The sequence below is a fragment of the Notamacropus eugenii genome, chromosome 4 (genome assembly GCF_028372415.1).
Source record: "Notamacropus eugenii isolate mMacEug1 chromosome 4, mMacEug1.pri_v2, whole genome shotgun sequence".
Lineage (NCBI taxonomy): Eukaryota > Metazoa > Chordata > Mammalia > Diprotodontia > Macropodidae > Notamacropus > Notamacropus eugenii.
Window position 1 is genome coordinate 235,844,963 of NC_092875.1, and position 22,055 is coordinate 235,867,017.

General features: G+C 41.9%; 1 protein-coding gene across 8 annotated transcripts in view; it reads right to left on the reverse strand.

The window, feature by feature from the left end:
- Positions 1–16,799, reverse strand: part of PTPRM (protein tyrosine phosphatase receptor type M) — a 984,934-nt gene extending 968,135 nt beyond the window's left edge. For 6 of the 8 annotated variants that reach the window (XM_072604258.1, XM_072604256.1, XM_072604255.1 and 3 more), the window contains exon 1: positions 16,101–16,799. In XM_072604258.1, the coding sequence (XP_072460359.1) occupies positions 16,101–16,173 (73 nt within the window). In that variant the 5' untranslated portion in view covers positions 16,174–16,799. Of the gene's footprint in view, positions 1–431; positions 15,528–16,100 lie in introns of those variants that run through there. The other 2 variants (XM_072604261.1, XM_072604260.1) reach the window with 2 other exon arrangements.
- Positions 16,800–22,055: the final 5,256 nt, after the last annotated feature.

Here is a 22,055-nt window from a genome sequence, read left to right on the forward strand (position 1 = left end):
TTTTATTTTTTAACAGATACTGAAAACGAAGCTGGAAGTAAAATGACTTACCCAAGGTCACTGTGTCCAGGATGGAACTAGAATGCAGGTCTACTGATTTCCAATCCAACACCTTTTCTGTGCTTAACAAGTTTATAAGTCAGCTATTCCAGCTCTGAACACAGGTTTATTTTTACACAAGTTTTTGCCCAATTATGTATAAATAATAGGATACCTCCTAACACCTTGCCTTTGACTTTAATTGTAATTACAGAGATGTAGTCTGACACAAAAATAAGCCCCTGACTCATAATTTAAAAAAAAGCAGCAACAACATAAAAATCCTAGTAATCCACTCCATGAAGAATTTACCTTTGGCTGATATACGATCTACATCTAATTCTCCCACACCAACCCTGAGGGTTTGTTAAATGAATAATCAATTCACATACCTCTCGCAGACTTATACACCACTCAGGTCTCCTTCCTGTGATATAATTACATAAAGACGATCAAGCATTGGACGGTTGTTTTATTCTGCCCTGTGAGTGTAACACACATGATCTGAGTTATACGTCTTGGTAAAACCTCAAAGGAAATGCAGTTTGTTCTACTGTGGGTAATTAGCATCAAACCATAAAGGCCTACACACTCCTACCTGGAGCTGGGGATTTTCAAATAAATGAATACTGACCTTAGTAGCAGCAGCAGTGTTTGCCCAGGAGACCACCAACATGCATAGGCAATAGGTTTCCATGAGGCTTTACACCTATCAACTTAGTCAGTTATTCAGATGCTAAATACAGGAATTTCCAAAGACATGATAATATGCAGAGAAAGGACTCTGAAACTACAGTATTTTGCATTTTGATACACTTAGTTTTCTCTTGTTGGAACGAAGTCACACAGATGCATGTAATTCAACATGTTCAAAACAAAGCCCTATTATCTTTCTCCTCCAAGCAGTTCCAAAACTTTTCTGTCTCTGTCAAGGACAACACCATGTTTCCAATCAGTCACTCAGATTCCTCCTCTATCTCTCACTCTGTCCCACCCCACATATTTAGCATTATATTAATTAAATTAATATTTAATTCCCAAATCTTCTTGTTTCCATCTCCATAAATATCTCTCCATTCTCAAAGCCACCAGCTACTTTCAGGTATTCATCACCTCTTGTCTCCACTAACAATAGGGGATACAATATGTATTCAGGCAAGTACAATACAAGGTAAAATGTGACAGGAGCAAAGGAAAAAAATCACATCAAATCTGCAGGGAAATTTGACAGAAAGAAAATGATCATTTTCAATTTTAAAAAGTTAAAAGAAGATTTCATAGGACTTCGAAAGAAGAAAACTTTTTCTACCTCAAGTATCCTCATCTGTAAAATCAAGGGACTGGACTAGATGGTTCCTGAAGTCACTTCCCATTCTGAATCTGAGCTCCTATGAAAAGGAATAGACACATGGGGAACCCATTCTAGGAATAAGGTCTGGGCAAAGGTAAGGAAACACAGGACTGAGTTCAGAGAACAGTTTGTGATTCACTCTGACTGGAACAGAGAGTACATAAAGGGAAGTGATATGAAATAAAGTTTAAAAAAATGGATTGGAGCCAAATTGGGGAGGCCTAAAGTTGCAGGCACTCAGAAGTAGAAAGAAGAGCTGAAAAGAGCTATCACAAAATCCTGTACTAAGCACACATTTTATTCCTTAGGCCCTCCATTCTTCAGCAGCAGTCTTAATGATTTAACATACATCTCTAAACAAGCTTGGTTAGATAGTTTCTCTGTCCACAAATTAAAAGCAGCAGACAAGAGAGGATAAGGGTTAGGAGGCTGTCAGAGTCAGGCACCATGGGAGCAGACAAAACAGCAACTGACAGTCTCACATCAAGGGAAAATCAGAAAAACTGAGGGAAAAAACCCAGGACTATATTATCACATAAATGGGTGGTTATAGTGAAGACCTCAATCATAAGTACAGAGTAATCTCTATTCAGTAAAAAGGGAAGTATATTACATATTTAAAATGATTTCCATCAAAAATTGGTCAGTTTTTTTCAAATTTTGGTACTTACAGTCTATTATGAGGAAGGTTTATTTGTGCGGAACACCTTATTCCCAGACTGGATAAATGAGGCATTACTGAACATAACTTAGACCCACTGTAAAGATACGTGTAATGTTACAAAAAGGATTTTACTTCACATCAGAAATAAAAAAGATGAATCAGGATGTAGATCATCATTAAAGATAACCTTACTCTTTGCAAACCTTAAAAAGCTCTCTAGGAATGTTAGTGATTATCAAATATAATTACTATTATTTTTTTTTATTATTGCCCTTGAATAGAATTTGTGGCAAACCTGACTTGTTGAATAGTATAATAAGATTGTTGGGTTAACAGTTATATTTAATACAATTTCAAATGTGATTTCCCATTTTAAAATTATTTCTAGTCATGAACAGCTAGAGATATAGCCTATATGTATGTGCGCATATATATATATGCACACACATATACACATAGGCATATATACACATATATGTATGAATGTATCTATGTATGTATGTATTAATGCTTACAACAGGTTAGAGGTACAACCTGTCCACTCTACCATATAAATTCTTAAGGCAAGCCCTATGTTTTATTTATTTCTACATCTCCTTCATGCCCTAGTATAGTTGCTGTGCTTAATGCTGAAGGAATGAAATGCACAAACTTTGTCCTTGAGGGACTGTATTTAGAAAAGGAAGAAAATAATGGGAGAGAAAGGAAGCTGAAATAAGCATCAACTATTTGATTCATATCAGTATTTATTTTAAAGGCAGGATAATAAAAGGATTTATTTGTATTTTTAACTAAATCTAACCATTTCTTTTAAATGGAAAAATGTTCTAAACCCATCCTCTAAAAAGGGGTCTAATGTAATCAACAGAAAAGGTCTACTTTCTACATGTCATTACTGTTAAGAGGAACACACTTGTGAGCAAATAAAGGCCTCTTACTTCTCAGCTCCTTACTAGCCTGGCAAGCGAAGTCTCAAGACAAAGCATTTCTAACTTCAGCTAATAGTAAATGGAACTAAATACATATGCTTTGCAGTGTACATAATAAATCTACTTTCTACATACTGAACAGGAAAATAAGATTAAAATGAATATTCACTCATCTGAAAACAAACTGATGCTTTATAAGCTTTTATACTTTGTGGTCCATAAATAGTAAATGTCTTGCCTCCGCTTGGATCATTGCATTTTGAATTAAATTATTTTGTTAAACAGTAGTCTTCTCTTCCCAGGGAGACTGAAAAACCGTATATCAATTTTGACAGGTCTCTCACTGCATATCCCCAGAGATTCTAAATATCCCGAATACGGTTTCTTTTTTCCCCCTTTTTAACCATGGAGGTCATCAGTCTGTCTCCTTAATTAACAAAGGTCATTAATTAGCAATAGGTCATTATAAAGTGATGAGACCTTCCTCTGGTCCCTCATCAACTCATCCTCTTGGCTTAGTTCTAGTTTTACCGTTTAAGGTTTTTAAAAAACAAAACAACTTTTAACTGCCTTATCCTTGAGAAAGAAAAAAAAGGGGGGCGGGAGCTTTTTTTCTTTCAGAGGAGGAAAAAGTTTCCTACCCAAGTCTTTTCTTTTGTCTGTCAAGTGCCCAACTCTACAAAAACACCCCCATTTTATACAACACTTCAAGCTTTAGAAAATACTGTATATCCATTATCTCATTTCATCCTCACAAGTATCCTGTGAGATAAAAAGTGCAGGCATTATTATTCTCATTTAACCATAGAGGAGACTGAGCTTTAGTTTCCTCAAGTGACCCTAGGTCACAAAGTTAGTTATACAGCAGATTCAGAATTCAAACCCCTATCTTCCATGTATACTTTTATCTGGGAAAACTACTGTAACTTTCTCCATCTTAACCCCTCAAAATTTCTCTGTATGTTTGCGGATCTCCTCTCTCCTCCTTTCCACGGCTAACCCTCTTCTGTTGCCTACTCCAAACACTCTCTCTGACTCTCTGTCTCTGTCTCTTTCTGTCTCCCTCTCTCTGTCTCCAATTTCCCACCACCACTCTATTGTTTCCTTCAGTTACCAATGACTAACATATTCACTTGCTTCTTGTGAGTTCTTAGCCTCCTTGACTTCTCTCAGCTTCTGACATCACTGATCACCACTTCTTCCCTCCTACAGCAACCTCCTCCCTTGCTTTCCAAGTCACTGACCTCTCCTCTACCATTTTCTCCAGTTGCTCTCATTCCTTCATCACCCGCTCCAACCTGTTTTTCATTAGGGTTCCTGTCCTCAGCCTTCCTTGAGTTCTTACTTCCCATTCTAATGCTTATTGAGTCTACCTATTGTCACTACTCCAAACTTACAGGTGCAGGGCTGAATTTTCACTTGTCTGTATCTTCTGTCCTAGCCTGGCGTAAAGGCACAGTATGGGTGAGAAGAGCACCCAATCATGCTTAGGTTAACAGTAAACTCTCAGTGGCAAATACTGGTGCCCTCCATCCTTGTGCCAACCACTCTGGCTGCCTTGGATAGATACAACCAGTGTGTTCTTTCCACAGAGAATGCAGATAGACACTCCACCAGGGAGACCCAAACCTTTCAAGGAAATCCAACATTCATATGAGCATGGAGAAATTTGGGAGCTCCCCAGGTTCCAAGAGCACATCCATAAGTTACATTCACTCCTCCTCTTCTCATTCTCAAACTACTCAAATCCCATACTCTTGTACTGCAGAATGACAAAGAATTAGGTTTTCCCACTAGAAGCCAGCAGGTTACACTGCCTGCTGTAGTCCCCACCCCCTAGAGGTGCCCCTGGGACTATAAAGTTCCTTTTATTGGTTAAAGTACATTAACACAGCACTGTTGTCCCTTCCACATCATGATTTTCCCCATCTTGGTTTCAATATATATTGGGTCAGCATAAGGCATTTTTTGGAATTTTGGGGGAGTTCTGTGAAAACCACAGAAAACATGAAAAAGCCAGAAAAAGTTTAGAAACTCAGAAACACATAAAATATATGTATAATATTATATAACATAGCCTATGACCAAATACTTAACCTACATTTTATATACTGTAAACACCCCATAAAAGAAAAAGGAAAAAAACACAGACTCCTTCTCTGGTATGAAGGGAGAGTCAAAAAATGTTACACACAGTTTCCAGATCACAGAGGTGCCATGCCCCTAACCCCCGCAATGTGGAAGGGATAACTGTACTCCTACTCCAGAGGGTAGCTGTTAACAGTCTATTGACATCCTCACCTGGATATCTCCCTAATGCCTCAAAATCAACATACTCCAAATCAAACATTTCCCCCCAAAACCCATTCCTCCTTCTGACTTCTTTATTTCTATTTTATAGTATTGCCATTCACCCTGTCATCCAGGCTCAAACCCTCAGTGTTCTTCTTCCTGTCTCCCTTGCCTCTTGTATCCATTCTCAAAGTCTTAGCAATTTTATTTATTCTCTTCCTCTACCCTCACCCTACTTCAAGCCCTGATTATAAACAATTAAGCTATTACTATTCTCTTCTAACCAGCATGCATGCCTCTAGTATCTGCTTCCTCCCACATATGATAGTATTCAAATAGCAAACATTTATTAAGTGCCAATTAGCAAGCTTTTATTAAGTGTCTATTATGTGCCAGGCACTGGGCCCATCCTAAAGCACAACTCTCATGGCATTCTCTTGTTCAAAAATCTTTAGCAGTTTCCCTATGGAAAGGATGCTAGATTTCAACAAGTAACTTCACCCCTCTAGACCTACTTCCTCAAATGATTCCATTTTTCACACCCTTTGGTTTTGAAGAGGACCGATGACATCATGGGGTGATATCTTGACTCCCATATAAACTGGATTTAAATGAGCAGAGTTGCACAAAATTGTCAGCCTCACTCTCTGTTCCACAGCGTACAGAATCATGTCCAAAGTCCTTAGCCTGGCATTCAAGGCCCTCCACCTACAATCTAGCACACACTTACCTTTCCAGTCTCATATCCAACTGTTGCTCTGCATTCACTTCATACCATAATCAAAAGAAGATTCTTCCCATTGTCCAAATATGCCCTGTGTTTTGCTATCATTATACCCTTGTTCATGCCAACTTTGCAGCAGCTATGGCTGACCCAATCTCCTTCCTTTTTCAAAGCTTTTTCCATAAAGCCTTACCTAATGCTAACACTTATCCATTCTTGGAGTTCTCTTAGTTTATCTCTAATATCTTATTGCACTTTCACATTCTGCCTTATATTACACTTAATTATGTACATATTTTTCAAATTATTATGGATCTCATTCTGGAGGCCCTACAGTGTTCCAGGGCTTGACACAACCAACCGAAGTTCTTCCACTAACAGGGGCATCTGGAAAATTTCACCTGTATACAGAATCCTTCTTTGCTGAACACCCTCTATGATTATAATAAACGCCTGGGGTGTGTTGGAGTCAGCTTGAACTGGCTTAAGAAGTCATGTTAAATTTTCAGTGGGAACTTTTACACTTCAGACATCAGCAAACACTCCAAGTCAGAACTTGGCTTATTGTTTTGTTGATATTCCAAACCCAAGAAAGTGACAGAGAAAATGTTAATAATACATATTAAATCAAGATTGTATTATGCATACATTTTTAAAAATCAAGAGTTTATTGTTCAATATTTAGTAGCACACCTCTGCCATCTCTAGCTAATCTGTCTCCCTGTTATATGCCACTTTGTATGATATTATTGAGAGGGTCAAACCAAATTGTCTTTGCTAGAAAGAAAACTCCTTGAGAATACAGATTGTTTCACTTTTTGTTTACAAGTCCATTTGGCATAGTACTAGACATATAGTAAGTGTTTAATTAATGCCTGTTGATTTATTGTTATACATGTCAAGGAATATTGACTAATTTTAATATAAACATGTTTGGAAAAAAAAAGTCAGATCAGTCTGTTATTAGTTGCTTTAGGAAGGAAAGCAAAAGTCATCAGACCTGATTTGCATAAGAAAGGGGAACATTACAAGGGAAAGTTGATGCAGCAACTTTCATTACAGTTTCAATTGGCCCATTTTCCACTGGAAGAAGTAGAGCCCTGGGAGCCGCAGTGACCGTAGGCATGATTAGAACTAAGAAGAAAAATGGGGTTTTGACCATAAGTCACATGATTTGTACTGAATCGGAAAAGAGAGCATTCAAAGAGCAAAAGTGATCAATCTTAGCCTGGTCGTCCTTTACCACTTGTGAGCAGACTGCCTGAAAAGGGGAATTACATAGTCAGCAGCTGAAAGATGGCTTCATAGCCAAGAGCTGAAAGTTAGCTCAAGACAGCTATAGCTCTTCCATGTCCAAGAGAAACTTATTCAACCACAGCACCCATACAAGTGGAAGTGGATGAAGGAACTGATGGGTAAAGCTGTAGGCTTCACCTCCAAGGGGGTGGGGTGGGGGAGGAGGCTTCCTAACCACAGATCGTCTTCTAGTTGTACGGGGTATGAGGGGACACTGAAGCTAGATGGAGACCAGCTGGATCAAGGATATTATGCATCTGTTCTATCTGCATGAAGCAGACCCAGGAAAGAGTAGTACAGTAATTTCACTGGAAGACAATGGTGGCTCTGAGTCACTGAAGGTATGGGCTGCCCCTCTCTGGTCATATGTCCCCTCTATACACAGCCCTCTATGAGGGTATCCCGGCCACACATATTTCCTAAGCATGTATGTCCCGTGCCTTATTCCCTGTATGTCCACTCTCACCATTATTTTTCTCCCCTTCCCAATCTGGCCAGACTAGCTTCCTTGGGGATCTTCATACATAACACTACATCTCTGACCCACTAAACTCTGGCACTAACTATAATCCACGTGTGGAATTCACTCCTATTTCACTTTCCATCTCTTCCATCATCATTTCAACTGAAACTCTGTATCCAAAACATTTCCTGATCCTCCAGATGCTAGTACCCACTTTTATCCCAAAACATTTTGTCCTGCATGTGTATATATGTTTGTATACACACATATGATGCTTATTATATATACTGTTCCTCCAACTGAATGTTAGTTCTTTGAAGACAGCAACAGTTTCATGTCTGGTCACCTTATCACCAGCACATAGCATACAGTAGGCAATTAATAAATACTTGTTGATTAACCATTCCCCACTGAAAGCTTCTGTATTTGCATGAGTGTGATCATGTTAAAAAAGAAAATGTTTTCTTCTTTTTTTTATACAACTATGGTATATCATTAAATGCCTTTACTTGAACTAAAATGTTCTCTCACTAGTAAGAATAAATACACTGGTGGGGAGTTATGGCAAGAAATGGTCAAGAGAATCAGACCACAAGAAAACTTGGACAGATTATGATTTGCACTGCTAGAGGATTCACATCTGTGAGATCACAGAATCATCCAAGTACGGAAATATGTACTGCTCTAATCACCCCTACTAGAATGTAAATTGGGAAGCTAGGTGGCCCAGCAGGTAGAGTGCCGAGCAAGGAGTCAGAAAGATTCATCTTCCTGAGTTAAAAATCTAGCCTTAAACACTTGCTAGCTGTGTGACCCTGGGCAGCTCACTTTGTCCTGGTTGCCTCAATTTCCTCATCTGTAAAATGAGCTGGAGATGGAAATGGTAAACCACTCCAGTATCTCTGCCAAGAAAACCCCAAATGAGGTCATGAAGAATCAGACATGGCTGAAATGACTTAACAATAACAACCATGTCTTATTCATGACTGTTCACCACCTCCAACACACACACAAACACACATACACACACACTATTCAGCACAGTGTAGACCTTAAATAATGATCAAATGAGTCTAAATTTAGATGAATCCTAGTAAAAACTAATGTGCTTTAAAATAGCCAGGCATTACTTGAATTTTGTTCAGGCACACTACAAGCCAGACTAATGAGGTTAACATGTAACCTCACTGAGTTGGCAGACCTGTATTATCCCTCCTAGTTAGAACTGCTATATATAAAGCAACAGCAACATATCAAATGTCAAAAAAAAACTCTAGTAGTCCATGACCACAGACACTCTAATGCTCTGTTCTAAAGTTGTCATTAGGCCAAATCTATACTTCACCACAGTCTGTTCCCTGAAAAAAATTATTATTGTGCAATAAAGAGTTAAAATTTATATGCCCTCAAAGAAACTCATGCAAGCACATCAAGATATTATATGGTTAAGAAAATACTAAATACTTTACATTCCTTGGACTGCAAGTGAACCTAGCCCAGTAAGCTCTGTGTATATATAATACCGTGTGTTTCTTGGCTTAGAGCAATGGATTTGGAGACGCAGCTACACCTAGTGATCAGCAGCAGATCACAGCAGGAGGAATAGGAATTCAACTGCTCGTTGGGTTTGAAGGAAAGCAAGTCTAAATAATAATGATAGTAAGGAATTAAACTTTTAAAGAATCGGTTCAGTGAAATCATACTCACCTCCATTTAATTAAAAGTTAGAAAAAAGAAAGTCTGATCAACTATAGGAAAAAAACTAAACTCTCTCTCTCTATATATATGTATATATATATGTTATTATACATAATATAAAAGTACCAATGAAAATAAAAGTTAATTACAAAACACAAATAACTAAAACCTGTAGTTCTACAATACAAATTCCAACTATACAATCCCATCTCTGTGTCTACAATTTTCCATTTCTCTACTAAAAAGATTCCCAGTTTGGAGGCTTCTAAAAACTATTAATCACAGACCTTTAAAAATATTCTGTTTTGAAAGGCATTATTTATCATAAGCTTACTAGAGCATGTCAACAAGTATTCATGTTACACTAAATATCGGTCACCCTGGTCACAATGTACAATTATTAACATCGGTGTTATGGCTGAAACTGTATTAGCAGATATTGAGAACAGGATAGAAAACGATTTTTAAGCACTGACTAAAGTCTGTAATAATCCAATATCTTCTCCAGATAGGGTTATTATTACATGGTCTGTCACAACGGATGACTTAGCAAAGTATCAAGCAGACCAGCATTCACAGCAGCACCACCACATTATTGTCCCTACTACTGTAAGTGGTTTTAGCTCAAGAGTTAAGAGATGAATGGAGAATTCAACCATTACTTCATCTGAAGCTATGTCTTTAATAGAAAAACGCTATGGTGATGGGGACAGCTAAGTGGTACAGTAAATAAAGTGCTAGGCCTGAAGCCTGGAAGACTCATCTTCCTGAGTTCAAATCCAGCCTTAGACACTTAATAGCTGTGTGACCTTGGGCAAGTCACTTGACCCCATTTGCCTTAGTTTCCTCATCTGTAAAATGAAATGGAGAAGGAAATGGCACACCACTCCAGTATCTTTGCCAAGAAAACTGAAAATGACTGAACCACCACAACAACTGGTTTTGGAACTAAATCCTGTTTGACTCAGACCACTATTCATCTCATTAACAAACTTCTAACACTTGGAACAGCGTGTGGTACAAAATGGGCACTTAATAAGTAATTATTTTTTAACTGACTTCTTAAACATTTACTAAAAGTTGAAAGATACATGATGAACTAAATAGTAGGTAGGCCTAGAAGGTAATTGGTGTACATGACCAAGGTAGAATCAAACTCTGCTTTGGAGTCTCCTGAGTTCTAGACCAGTTACTTTAATTCTGAGCAAATCCCAACTACAGTATTACCTTCCTCCCCAGAGAAATGGGAATTATACTGTTTACCCCACCTATCTCTCAGAGTTGCTATGAGGATCAAATGAGACAACGTTCATAAAATACTATTTCCTACCACTTCTATTATATATATATATATATATATGTTGGCTTCTCTGCTTTTTTAATCACTCCTCTCCCATCTTCTATCCATCTATTATTCCCTTCTTTTTTGTTCTCTCCCTTAATTATGCCTTAGCCTTAGACGTAGTATCCATAGACACAGCCACCGTTCTAATGACTAAAAGTTTCCTCTCCCACACCCTAACACCAATCCCCACTTGCTTCATGCCGTTTTTCTACTCAGGTTTTCTGATGACTTGGCCGAAAATCTGGGCAATATAAGAATTTAAGTGAAAAAGGGTGTGCTTTCTTATGGGATCCTTTCCGTGTTTTTTTCCTGTTTCTGAAATTTGAAATCACAGACAGCTTTGAAAAGAGCTAATGATGTCTCACTAGACTTTAGCATGTGTTGAAATCCTAAGGAAGACATTATAGCAAGTCCTTTTCCAAAGTGCATTGTGGTGTGTGGGATTTGAGGTCAGAGGATCTGGATTCAAATACTGGCTTTTACTACCAAAATGAGGCTTGTCAAGTGCCTTAACCTCCCTGGGTCTCAGTTTCTGTATCTGCAAAATGAAGAAATTAGACTAGGCAACTTTCAAATCTCCTCCAGCTCTAAATCACATAATGCCTAAGCACATTATTTGTACCACTATGTTGTAACATTACCGATAAACTAGCAACATTTCCATTTATTGCTTAAAATATTTAGCCCCTAAACTTAAAATTTTGTCTCTCCATATAATTTATATCCCAGTGTCTCAATTAAAATAACTTTGTATAGAAGTGAAACAAACAATAAACAGGAAATAGCAATGTCATATAGTGGAAAGGTCATTTTGGGTGTCTGAGGAACTGGTTCTAAGGACAACTGTCTTTACTAGTTCTATGACCGTGGGAAATCATGTCGTCTGTCTAAAACTCATTTTCCTAATTCTGCAGATTTGTCTAACCTACCCTACCACAAGATCAGGAATGAAGAATTTGTCAATTACAAAGCACATAGAATCTTGTGTTATTATTAGTAATAACTCATAATGCATTTCCCCACCATCACTGACATTCCCAAATTATCTCATTTCCTGTAGTTTATCACAGTTTTCTCTCATGGCACTCAGGGAAAAAATGTACATGACCGCATCTACCTTTTCAAAAGTTATCACCAAAATGCCTAAACTATAATAAATTAACTTCTTTCATAGATCTAGAGTTGGAAGAAACCTCAAAGGCTATGTAGTTCAGAACTCTCATTTTGCAGTTAAGACCCATAGAAATTAAGAGACTTGCCCTAGGTCACACCCTAAACCAAAACATGATTGTTTAATATACAGAACTTAGATGATTTTGAGACAATACATGTCAAAAAGAATCATTGTTTAGGATTATTGTTATATACCTACACATCTTTCTTAGGCAGTTTGTTTTTTTTTCTAGGAAACTACAAAATACTTCCTAACTACATCAGGCTAAAACCCTTATTTTTCCAGAATCAGACCAATTTGTGATGATCAATAAATATTGCCTTTATACTTTATGTTATGAAAAAAGTTATACCTGTTTCCTAGCATATTATTTTTATGTTCACTATTTCAAATTTGCTACAGGAAATATAAATCTATTATTAGCAATAGAAAAAAGTTAACAGCTATGATTTCATCTACCTAATAATACAAAATAAAAAAGGAAATACTTTAAATTGCCAAATAACTTCGTGTAACTAAAAAGTGGTATTTTCATTAGCAATTTTTCTAGAACTTTTCAGTGTTATAGAATGTACAGACATTCCCAAAATACTATGTGTAAAGCAATGATTTGCCTCTCTTTGTTTGACAAAGTTCAACAAATCAGTCTTGTTATCTAATAGATCTAACAATAGAAGTTCAGAACAGACCGCACCTCTAGCTTTGAAAAAAAAGCATTGGGTCAAAGAGAAATATGTTGCCAGCTATTTGGTTTCTCAATCTGAAAAATAGAACTTCACATAAAAGCAGAAGAATTTCGAATTCACTCCTTACTCCTTGGCTGTGTACACTTTCAGGAATCTGTTTTTAAAAATCAGCAAAAGCTTGGAAAACTGAACAGGAACCTCAGTTATTTGCCCTTAGTGGGGCACAGAGAAAAGGCCTCTAAAAGTACATATTTACATGAGGCAGCATCTTAATAGATCAAGATTCTAATTATTTTAAAATATATTTCTGGCATATTTTAGCACATCATTGAAACAATCTATTCTTTTGTCATCTGAGTGATGACCTCAGGAATTAATCTAAAATACAAGCTTCATCATTTCTGGACCAATATCCAGCTGATTTCAGAAGACATTATGGGTTTGATGAAAAAGTTCCCATTCTAAAAGCCTAGTTCCATATAGTGACAGCTTTCCAAAACTTTGTTTACATGTTTAAGTACTACTGTATATTATTAAGTATATCAAATATGATCTAATTTTTACAAGTTGTGAAAATCTGAATAACTCTTATAGCATCTGAAGTTTATTCAAAGTCAGATATTTATTGTATACCTACTATGTGCAAGACACTATGTAGCTGGTGCTGCAAAACATTCAAAGATGTGCAAGATACAGTTTCTGCCCTCCAGAAGCCTACATAACTTCTAAAACAATTCATGTCCATGTGTAGTAGAAAAGAGACAGCTACGGCATTTTAGACAATATTTTGAAATAAAAGTTTGTCACTCAGGATTACAAGATGGTCATCATATTCACTGATTTTCTCAAAAGCATAGCAAACTAGGAAAAGAGCTGGTTTTAGAGTCAGAGATCTGGGTTCGAATTCTAGGTCAGCATGTGTGTATGTGTGTGTGAGTGTGTTTATATGTGTGTATGTTTGTGTGTGTGTGATGTATGACTTTGGACACCGCTAAATATCTCCAAGACTCAATCTCCTCCTTTGTAGAATAATGGGGTTGAACTAGATGAACTTTAAATTCACTTCTAGCTCAAATCTAGAATCCTATGGACATATATGACTTTGCCAAAGCACTGGATGGCCAAATGACGTTACCACTGAAAGTACTAAAAGAAGTCAAAATTAAATACATCGTGGGAGAGCACTATAAATGAAATAATTTCTAAAGCTCACCATCTTCACTTTAAATATGTGCGTATACATACATACATACACATTATGTATGTGTATGCATATATACAGATACACACTCACGCTGTGTTCCATCTCAGCTTTAATTTTCCCATTCCTTCCAAAATGATATTTAAGGAGAATTCTGGCTTTCACAACAAAACTATATGTCAACAAATATAATGCATAGCTATTAAATCCCAAAAGAAAATATAAAGGTAACAATTCTTAAAAAAAAAAAGAAAAGAAAAGAAAACCCTGTCCAAAGTGGTTACTCAGAGCTTGTTTCAGTTTAAGGTGTTCAGGAGGTACCAGTCAAAGAAGGAAAACTGACAGGGGCACTCACTTTAAAAAAAATCTGAATGTTATATAAATAGCAACACCTTTCATGCCCCCAATTTTAAAATCCACTCACCTTACGTTTGCTGTAGCTTAACTTTAAAGAAGGCACAGGTGGGAAATTATGGGTCTTAATAAAGGGAACCGCCCTCTGAAGTTTACACGCTAAGCTTGTAATAGTGAGGTAGTTGGTCACTTTCATGATACATTAACTGGGTGACCTCATGATTAAGAATGCTGACCAGAACTTTGCATCAACTCCCAGCAGTAGGACAGGGATCATTCTGTTCCATGCCCTTATGTCTACAGTGATCAGCATGTTAAGGGAAAGACACTTCGGAAAGGGACATTGGACTAGTTAGGCTAAGCAGTGCTGGGGAGGGGGAGGGCTGTTTTTATTTTGGAGAAGAAGAGGGCTCCTCAAACTCAGCTACAACTTCTGCTTGCCTGCCAACTATGGCCAAGAGAACTGACTGCGTACCAGCAAAGTGCAGCCCACTCTCGGCAAACCGAAAGTCGGACTGGGTAGTCTCCAAAAGATCAAAGACGCGAAGAAGCCCAGATGTCTGCCAATGCTAAAAAGGTGCTTTTGGGGGCTGAAGCTGTCTTCATAAAAATAAAAACGCAAACCAAAGAGCAGACATTCCCCGCCAACTCAGCTTGTAAATTACCTAGAAACAGTTGCAAGCCAGGGTGATGGATTTCTCAGGTGGGGGAGGGGGAGAGGGAGTAGCACAAGCGTGACTGTCCGTGGGTTTAGCTCGGGACACTTCGTAAGAAAAGGGAAGGAGTTAAGGAAACCCTGCCGGTCTCAGGGCTTCCACCAGGAGCTTCTGGATGATCTCTGGAGGTTGGGGCTAGACATATATACGGGACTGGACTTCTGCTCGTGTGCGTGTGTGTGTGCGGGTGTGTGCGTTACACCGACACACGCGTCAGGCTGAACAACAACACAAGCGATTTCTCCCCTGCGCTAGAAGGTCCGCGGGGATCAGGGTCCCGGTGCCCCGGCTCAGGTCGGGGGTCCTGTGGGCACGGGAACGTCATTTCAGAAGGAGAACGGTGAGAGGTGGAAGCCGCCCTCGGAGCGGCCGCCTCCTCCAGGCTCCGGGGTAGCGGGGCACAGGGCAGGTGGGTGTCTGCCAGCCGCACAAGCTCACGGGGATTTCCAGCCCTCTCCGGCCAAGACCAAGTGTCCCTTTTGCTCTCTCAAGGCCGACACGCGGCAGCAGGCTTGCCCGAGGCTGCTCGGGGCCCGCGAAGGGGGGAAGGGGCGGAGGTGGGGACCGGCCCCCGCAGCCCCGGCCCCGGCAGCCGCCAGCTGGCTGCCAATCCCAGCGGAGCAGAGCGTGCCGCCGGCCCGGCCAGTCGGAGCGCCTCCTGCCCCAGACAATGCACGGAGATCGGAGGGGAATGCACGGAAACTTAACCCCCGCTGCCCTCCTCCTCGCGAAGCCAAACTTTTCTCTTAAAAGAAAGTTTTCGTGGCTTCAGTTCCGGAGGCGGTGCGTGTGCGCGTGCCCCCTCCGGGTCGCCGAGGACCACGGGCGGAGAGGGGAGAGTGCCGCTGGAAGAAGAGTCCTCCCGCGGCGAGGCTCGGCTGGGCCGGAGGCTCCCTCGGCTCCCGGCCTCCCCCGCCTCCTCCGCTTCCCTTCCTCCACAAGCACAGCCCTGCCCGTCTAGCGGAAAAGGCATCGTGCCCGGGGCTGCGCCTGGCTCTCTCGCTCCCCACCGAGGCTCTCCTGCTCCCCCATTCTCTCACTCTTCCGAAACTGCGGGCTGCCCGGGGGATGTCCCCCCACGGACACGGACACACACGCACAAGCTCGGACACTCGTGCCCAACAACAACATACACAGACCACGACAGAAAAGCCAGCCTTCTTCCTACCTGAGAACGTGTCCCCTCCGGCAGTTAGCAAAAGTCCAAGCAAAGTCGCCAGCCAAGTTCCAACTCGCCCCATTTTGTCGACTCCGGGCTGGGCCCACCGCAGGCTGCCCCGTGCGTGGGGAGATGGGGAGGACGTGAAGCGGGGGCGTGGGGGTGGCTTGTTGCAAAAGAGAGAGAGAGAGGAGGGAAAGATAAAAGTGCCAACAGTTGCAGAAGTCAGGAACTCCGGAGACTCCCGGGGCAAGGGGTAGAGAGAGTCCTCAGACCTCCCCCCCTGCCCCTGGGCCCCGGATCGCTTCTTCGCTCTTCTTTCCGGGGCAGCAGGGTGGAGGCACGCGGGGTGCCAAAAGCCTCCCTGCGGCTGGCTCCGCTCCGGCGACTCCTCCTGCCTCTCCCGGGGCTGCTCGGCTCAGGGTTCCGGCAGAGGCAGAGGCGCGGCCGTGGCCGTGGCCGTGGCCGTGCACCCGGCTCCAGGAGCACTCCCCGCCCCCCGCCGCCGCTGCAGCTCGGGCGGCGGACAGCTCCCACTGCGCTCGGCGCCCCTCGCCTTCCCGGGCGCGCCGAGCTGCCGGGCTCCGCTCGCTCCGCGCTCGCCTATTTCTCCCCAAACTGACTCGCGGTGCCCCCGGCAGGCAGGCTAAAGAGAGCTCCCACGTCACGCCCAGGCTCGCCGGCGCCGCCGCTGCCCCACTAGAGGGCGTGTGCGGGCCGGGCCGGGCCGAGCCGGGCAGGACCGGAGCCAGAGCTCGGCAGCCGCCTGCCCCGGACCCCCAGCTCGCGTACTGCCTTGCTCCGCTCCGCCGCCCGCGCGCCGCTCTCCCCAAGGGCGCTCTCCGCCGCCCGAAGCAGCTTCTGGGAGCGCGGCCGCCCGCAGATCCGGCCGCCCAAGCAGCTGTGCCGGGCCGCTGCGAGCCCCGCGCGCGGGAGAAGCGCGGGGAAGTGAATTTCCCACCCTTGCTTTCCTTTTCCTGCCTCCCCCTCCGTTTTCTGTTTGCAGCTGGCTTCGGGGAGAAGCTGCTCAGTGCCTCCCAGGTCACGGGAAGCTACACTTTCTGACACCGAGCTGAGTAGAGGGCACGGGGGTGCTAAACTCCCCCAGCGCGCACCCACCCGGAGCCAGCGTGCCAAAAGACCCTCCGCTCACTGAGGAGAGGGCAGCTTTACCCCGAAAGTTAGGGGGTCCCCATCCCCTGCGGCATGGGGGAAGCGAGCGACCCGCCAGCGGGAGGAGACTTGTGCTGCGGTCCTCTTGGGGTTCGGGGGGCACCTCCTCACTCCGCCCCCCGCCCCAGAGGTGTTCAGAGGGATGGAATGAGGGCCAGAAGCGACCCAGGGGACAGCGTCGTCAGAGAGTCAAGCGGAGAGCTCTGAGGCCAAACGCCCAGCCACGGGAGGAAGAGTACAAAACCGAGCTCTGGACAGCCCTTTCCCCGTCTTGGGCTTCAGACGGCCCGAGCCACTCGTGTGTGCGGAAGCATGTCGTGGTTATTGGACTGGTGGGGTTATTAAACCCAGCAAGGGCCCCCCGTCCCCCTCTGAGCGGTGCTAAGACCCCCTAGACTAGGGACCCTGCCTTTTTCTCCCTACCTCGGTCCGATAGCGCTACTGAGCACGGCCGGAGGCGGCCGAGAGGATGGCCAGGCGTTCTGAATGCTCTCAGTGCCCACTCTGAACCCCGGGCAGTGACCGCGAGGGGTGGCAGCCTTGCCCCAGAGCAGTCAGATCCGTAGCGGTCAGCAGCCGTGGCATTCAGGAACTCTGAAGGAGCTGGAGTTACCCCCAAAGATGAGGGATTGGGTTATGATACAATACTGTGCTTTTGTACGGACTTGGAGGAATGGGGCAGGGACTGGGAGGCAGACTGAAACGAATCCTCTGGCTCCTTCATCATGGCCCTGCGGCGCTGAACTTCGGGCTACCCTAAGAAAGCCAGGACCTTAAGTAAAACTCTATGGTGCTACAGGAAAAATGACAACTTTGGAAAAGAAAAAAGTGCCCACCCTCAATCCATCCCTCTCCCTGCAATAAATATAGATGAGTGTATTGAGCTATCTCCCTTTCAAGAAAGGTCTGTAAACACTTGACCTATCTCCTTCTAAGACAGGGGCAGGGGAAAGTTTAAGTCAGAAACCAAATCTGAGATATATAGATATGATGTTATATGCATACACATATATACTTCTATATGCACATGCATATATGTGTGTGTATAGCTATTCTTGGTGGGAGGCACAAGTCCCATTCTTTAAAATCATAGATGTAATCAATAAAACAGCCAAGAAAACTAAGTGAAGAACTTTCTTATTTATTCTCCCTGATAGCCCTTCTTCATTCCCTCCAGCTCATCTCTTCATTCAATAAGCATTTATAAGCACCTACTATATGTTAGGTACTGTATCAGATGCTGGAGATACAAAGACAAAACACAGTAGTCTCTGATGACAAAGGGACTCACATTTGACTTGGTGGAAGGGGGAGGTATAAATAAAGACAAACACAAAGTAAATATATCGTCATTTTTAAAGGGAGTATGTCTCATAAAGGACTGAGCTAACTAAACCTTGAAGGGAACTAGGAATTCCAAGAGGCAGTGGTGAGGAGGGAGAGATCAATTAGTCTGTAAGATGGGCAGAGCACTGAGCCCAGTCTTTATAAACATAGGTACAGTACAAGAGATTCATTTTTTTCCCACCTTGGAGCGGTTGAAGAGCCTGCTCCTGGAAGAGTAGTGATGACTGTAAAAAAACTTAGCTGCTGTTGTGGAGCTGTAACTAGGGGTACATTCAAAAGGCACTAGTCTCTTCTCTTGGTCTGGTCTCCTCTTTTTTGTGACTTCTACCTGGCTGATAGCACCTTGTAGGAGCCAATACTATGAGCATTGTCCTTTTCCCCTGAGGGCAACATGTGACCCTTATGAATATATGCTTCAGTTCTTTGTTTCAGTGGTTGGTTCTTTCATCTTAGCTGAAGGAAGGTAGAGTCTTGAAAGGTCAGGAGAGCGACTCACCTGAAGTCTAGGAGTCCAGGAGTCTAATTCATGTCAGGTTGTGCAGGTTTTGAGAGTCCAGCTTTAAGATGAGAAGATGACTCATCCAACAGTGCTGCACTTTTGGATATGAACTTGAATGGACTGTTGCTATGTAGAAACTGTGTGAAGTCTGGGCCCACTCTTCCCAGAGACCAAAAAGGGGGAGTATGTCATCAAGGTGTTCAGGAGGAATGTTTGTACGTCTGTTTCCTCTGTCTTTGCAGTAAATATCCTTTTGGAAAAGCTACTTGATGCTAATTGGTTAAATGGAACTGGGGCGATAGTCACTGGCAGTTGATAGTAAGGGAAATGCACCTAGAATGAGGGCTTGAGCTGATTTGTTGTTTTAACTCAGTCGTTTTTCGACCATGTCCAACTCTTGGGGACTGCATTTGTGATTTTCTTCACCAGGGTACTGGAGTGATTTGCCATTTCCTTCTCCAGCTCATTTTATAGATGAGGAAACTGAAGCAAACAGGGTGAAGTGATTTGCCCAGGGTAACCTGCTGGTGAGTGTCCGAAGCTGGATTTGAACCCAGCAAGATGAGTCTTCCTGACTCCAGGCCCAGCACTCTGTTCACTTCACCACCTGGCTGCCAATAGAAAAAACCACTCCAATCCCACAGGGGTACATCTAGAAGGGGAGATATATAGTTGGCTTCTCTCAATACTTGTCAGAAGTCCAACCACTCTTATTTTATAAATCAAGACACTGAGGCCCAGGGAGCTGAAAAGATTGTCCAAAGCCATACCTTGCTGTCTATTGTTGGAAGTTTCTGTATTTGTTACCAAGATAGAGCCCTGTAATAATGTCAGGAGACAAGGATCAGGGGATTAGTCACACTTAGTAAAATTCTGAACTAAGTCTTTAGTGTTTCCCAGAAACAAAGAATAAAAGCTAAAAGGGTCCTCAAAAGTCATCTAATCCTAACCTCTCACTTTGCAGATAAAGAAACTGAGGCCAAGAGAGGTTAAAAGCTAGGATCCATACATCTAGTATGTCTCCTACTCCTCTTTTGCCCCTGTTTTTCCTCTTCCCTTCTCCTACCCAGTGTTTTCCTGCTCTTTCCCTCCACCCATTGTCCTCAAAAATGAATGTCACATAAATTCACTACACCTTCTTGTAAATCTAAGTTAACTCTGTCAGTAACTTAAGTTATACCTCTGTCAGGGTATATTAACACTATACTCAAAGGATTTCAGATCGCACAGAGGGGTAGGTATTTGGGGGAAAAGGTGCTTCTTCTTCTAGGGTTATGATCTCAGCAGTAAAGTCACCCAGCCTCCTTTGCCTAAGGCTAAGGTTGGCCTTGCTCAGAATAGAGACACTGTGTCCTGGTGAGTTCTAGGCACTGGAGTACATTGAGCTGGCCTCTGGTAATATGAGCAGTATTTTATAATGGGGTTTGCCTGCATCAGAGATAGTAGTGAAGTGGAGTAATCAAAACTAGTTTTAGTATTTCTAAGTAATTGAATTTTTAAAATGTTTGGTGAGGAAGTTTAAATTTGGCTGAAATTCAGTTTGAGAATCATCTGTTGATTTCAGTTATCTCTAGGCTTCCTATGTCTTTATTATTAATGAGATAAAAGTGGCTATAGTTGGTAGTCTACTACTTTTATCTTTATCAGTTGTAACCATATTTTAGTAGCTTTTGTCCCAGCAAATTGTAATGGAATCTTCTTGTTCCCCCTCTCATTTTTCTCACGATAGGGTAGGTTGCACAAAAAGGAAGTCAAAAGTGCAGTAGTAATTCAATCTAGGTTAACACCAGATGGGATGGTCTTTATATAAAATGGCAGTCCTAGCCTACCAAACAGGAAGCATTTGAAATTCCACCCCTCCCCACCATCAGGAAATAAACATGTATTAAGCATCATGTAGCAAGTACAAAGGATACAAAAAAAAGGTGGGTCAAAGACAACCTTTGCTCTCAAGAAGTGCACAGTTTACCGTAGGAGACAACATTTAAACAACATGTACAATTAAGCTAGATATGGAATATATTAGAAATAAGCAACCGAGGGAAGGCATCACCATTTAGGGGGAGGGGAAAAAGCTTCCTATAAAAGGTAGGATTATAGCTGTGACTTAAAAGAAATCAGGAAAGCTATGAAGCAAAAATGAGGGAGAACATTCTAGGTATGGGGGACAGCCAGAAAAAATGTCTGCTGGTGATCCATCCATCTTGCCCAACCAACCTTTATAAACAGGAGTATTCATTTACAGAATCACTGATTAGAGCCAAGACAGTTATTAGCTGCATGACGTTAGGCAACTCATTTAACCTCTATCAGTCTCAGTGTTCTCCTCTGTAAAATGGGGATAACAGTACCTATCTCACAGAGCTTTTGTGAGATTGATATTTTATATAGATAGAGATATACACACATGTGTATATATATATATACAGACACATACATACATACACATATATATACACACATTTATATATATATGTTTACAAATATATATAAACATTTTGCAAAACAAAGCAAACATTTAGGAATGTTCGCAAAACATTTCTAAATGTTAGGAATTAGTCACGGAATTATGACTATAGTTAGAAGGGAGTTCAGAGTTCATCTTGTCAAAAATCTCATTTTACAGATGAAGAAACTTAGATGTAGAAAGGATAAGTGTCTCTCCTAAAGTCTCACAGAAAGTAAGATGCCAAGCCAGGACCTGAACCTTCAAGTCTCAGGGACGCTACTATTACAGGGCTGTTTGCCCTACTCTGTACACTAGCTGATGTATCTTCCTCTAGCCAAAGAGAACAGTCAGGAAGGGCTTTTTCAGGTCAAAAATCTATAGGAATGATGGGGAGGGCCTGGTGAAAGTTATTGTCATTGTTCCCTAGGCCTCAACAAAAGGACTGAGGGTGGTAGTCTGTGAATAAATCCGTGATCTCATTGTGGATATTTCTTCC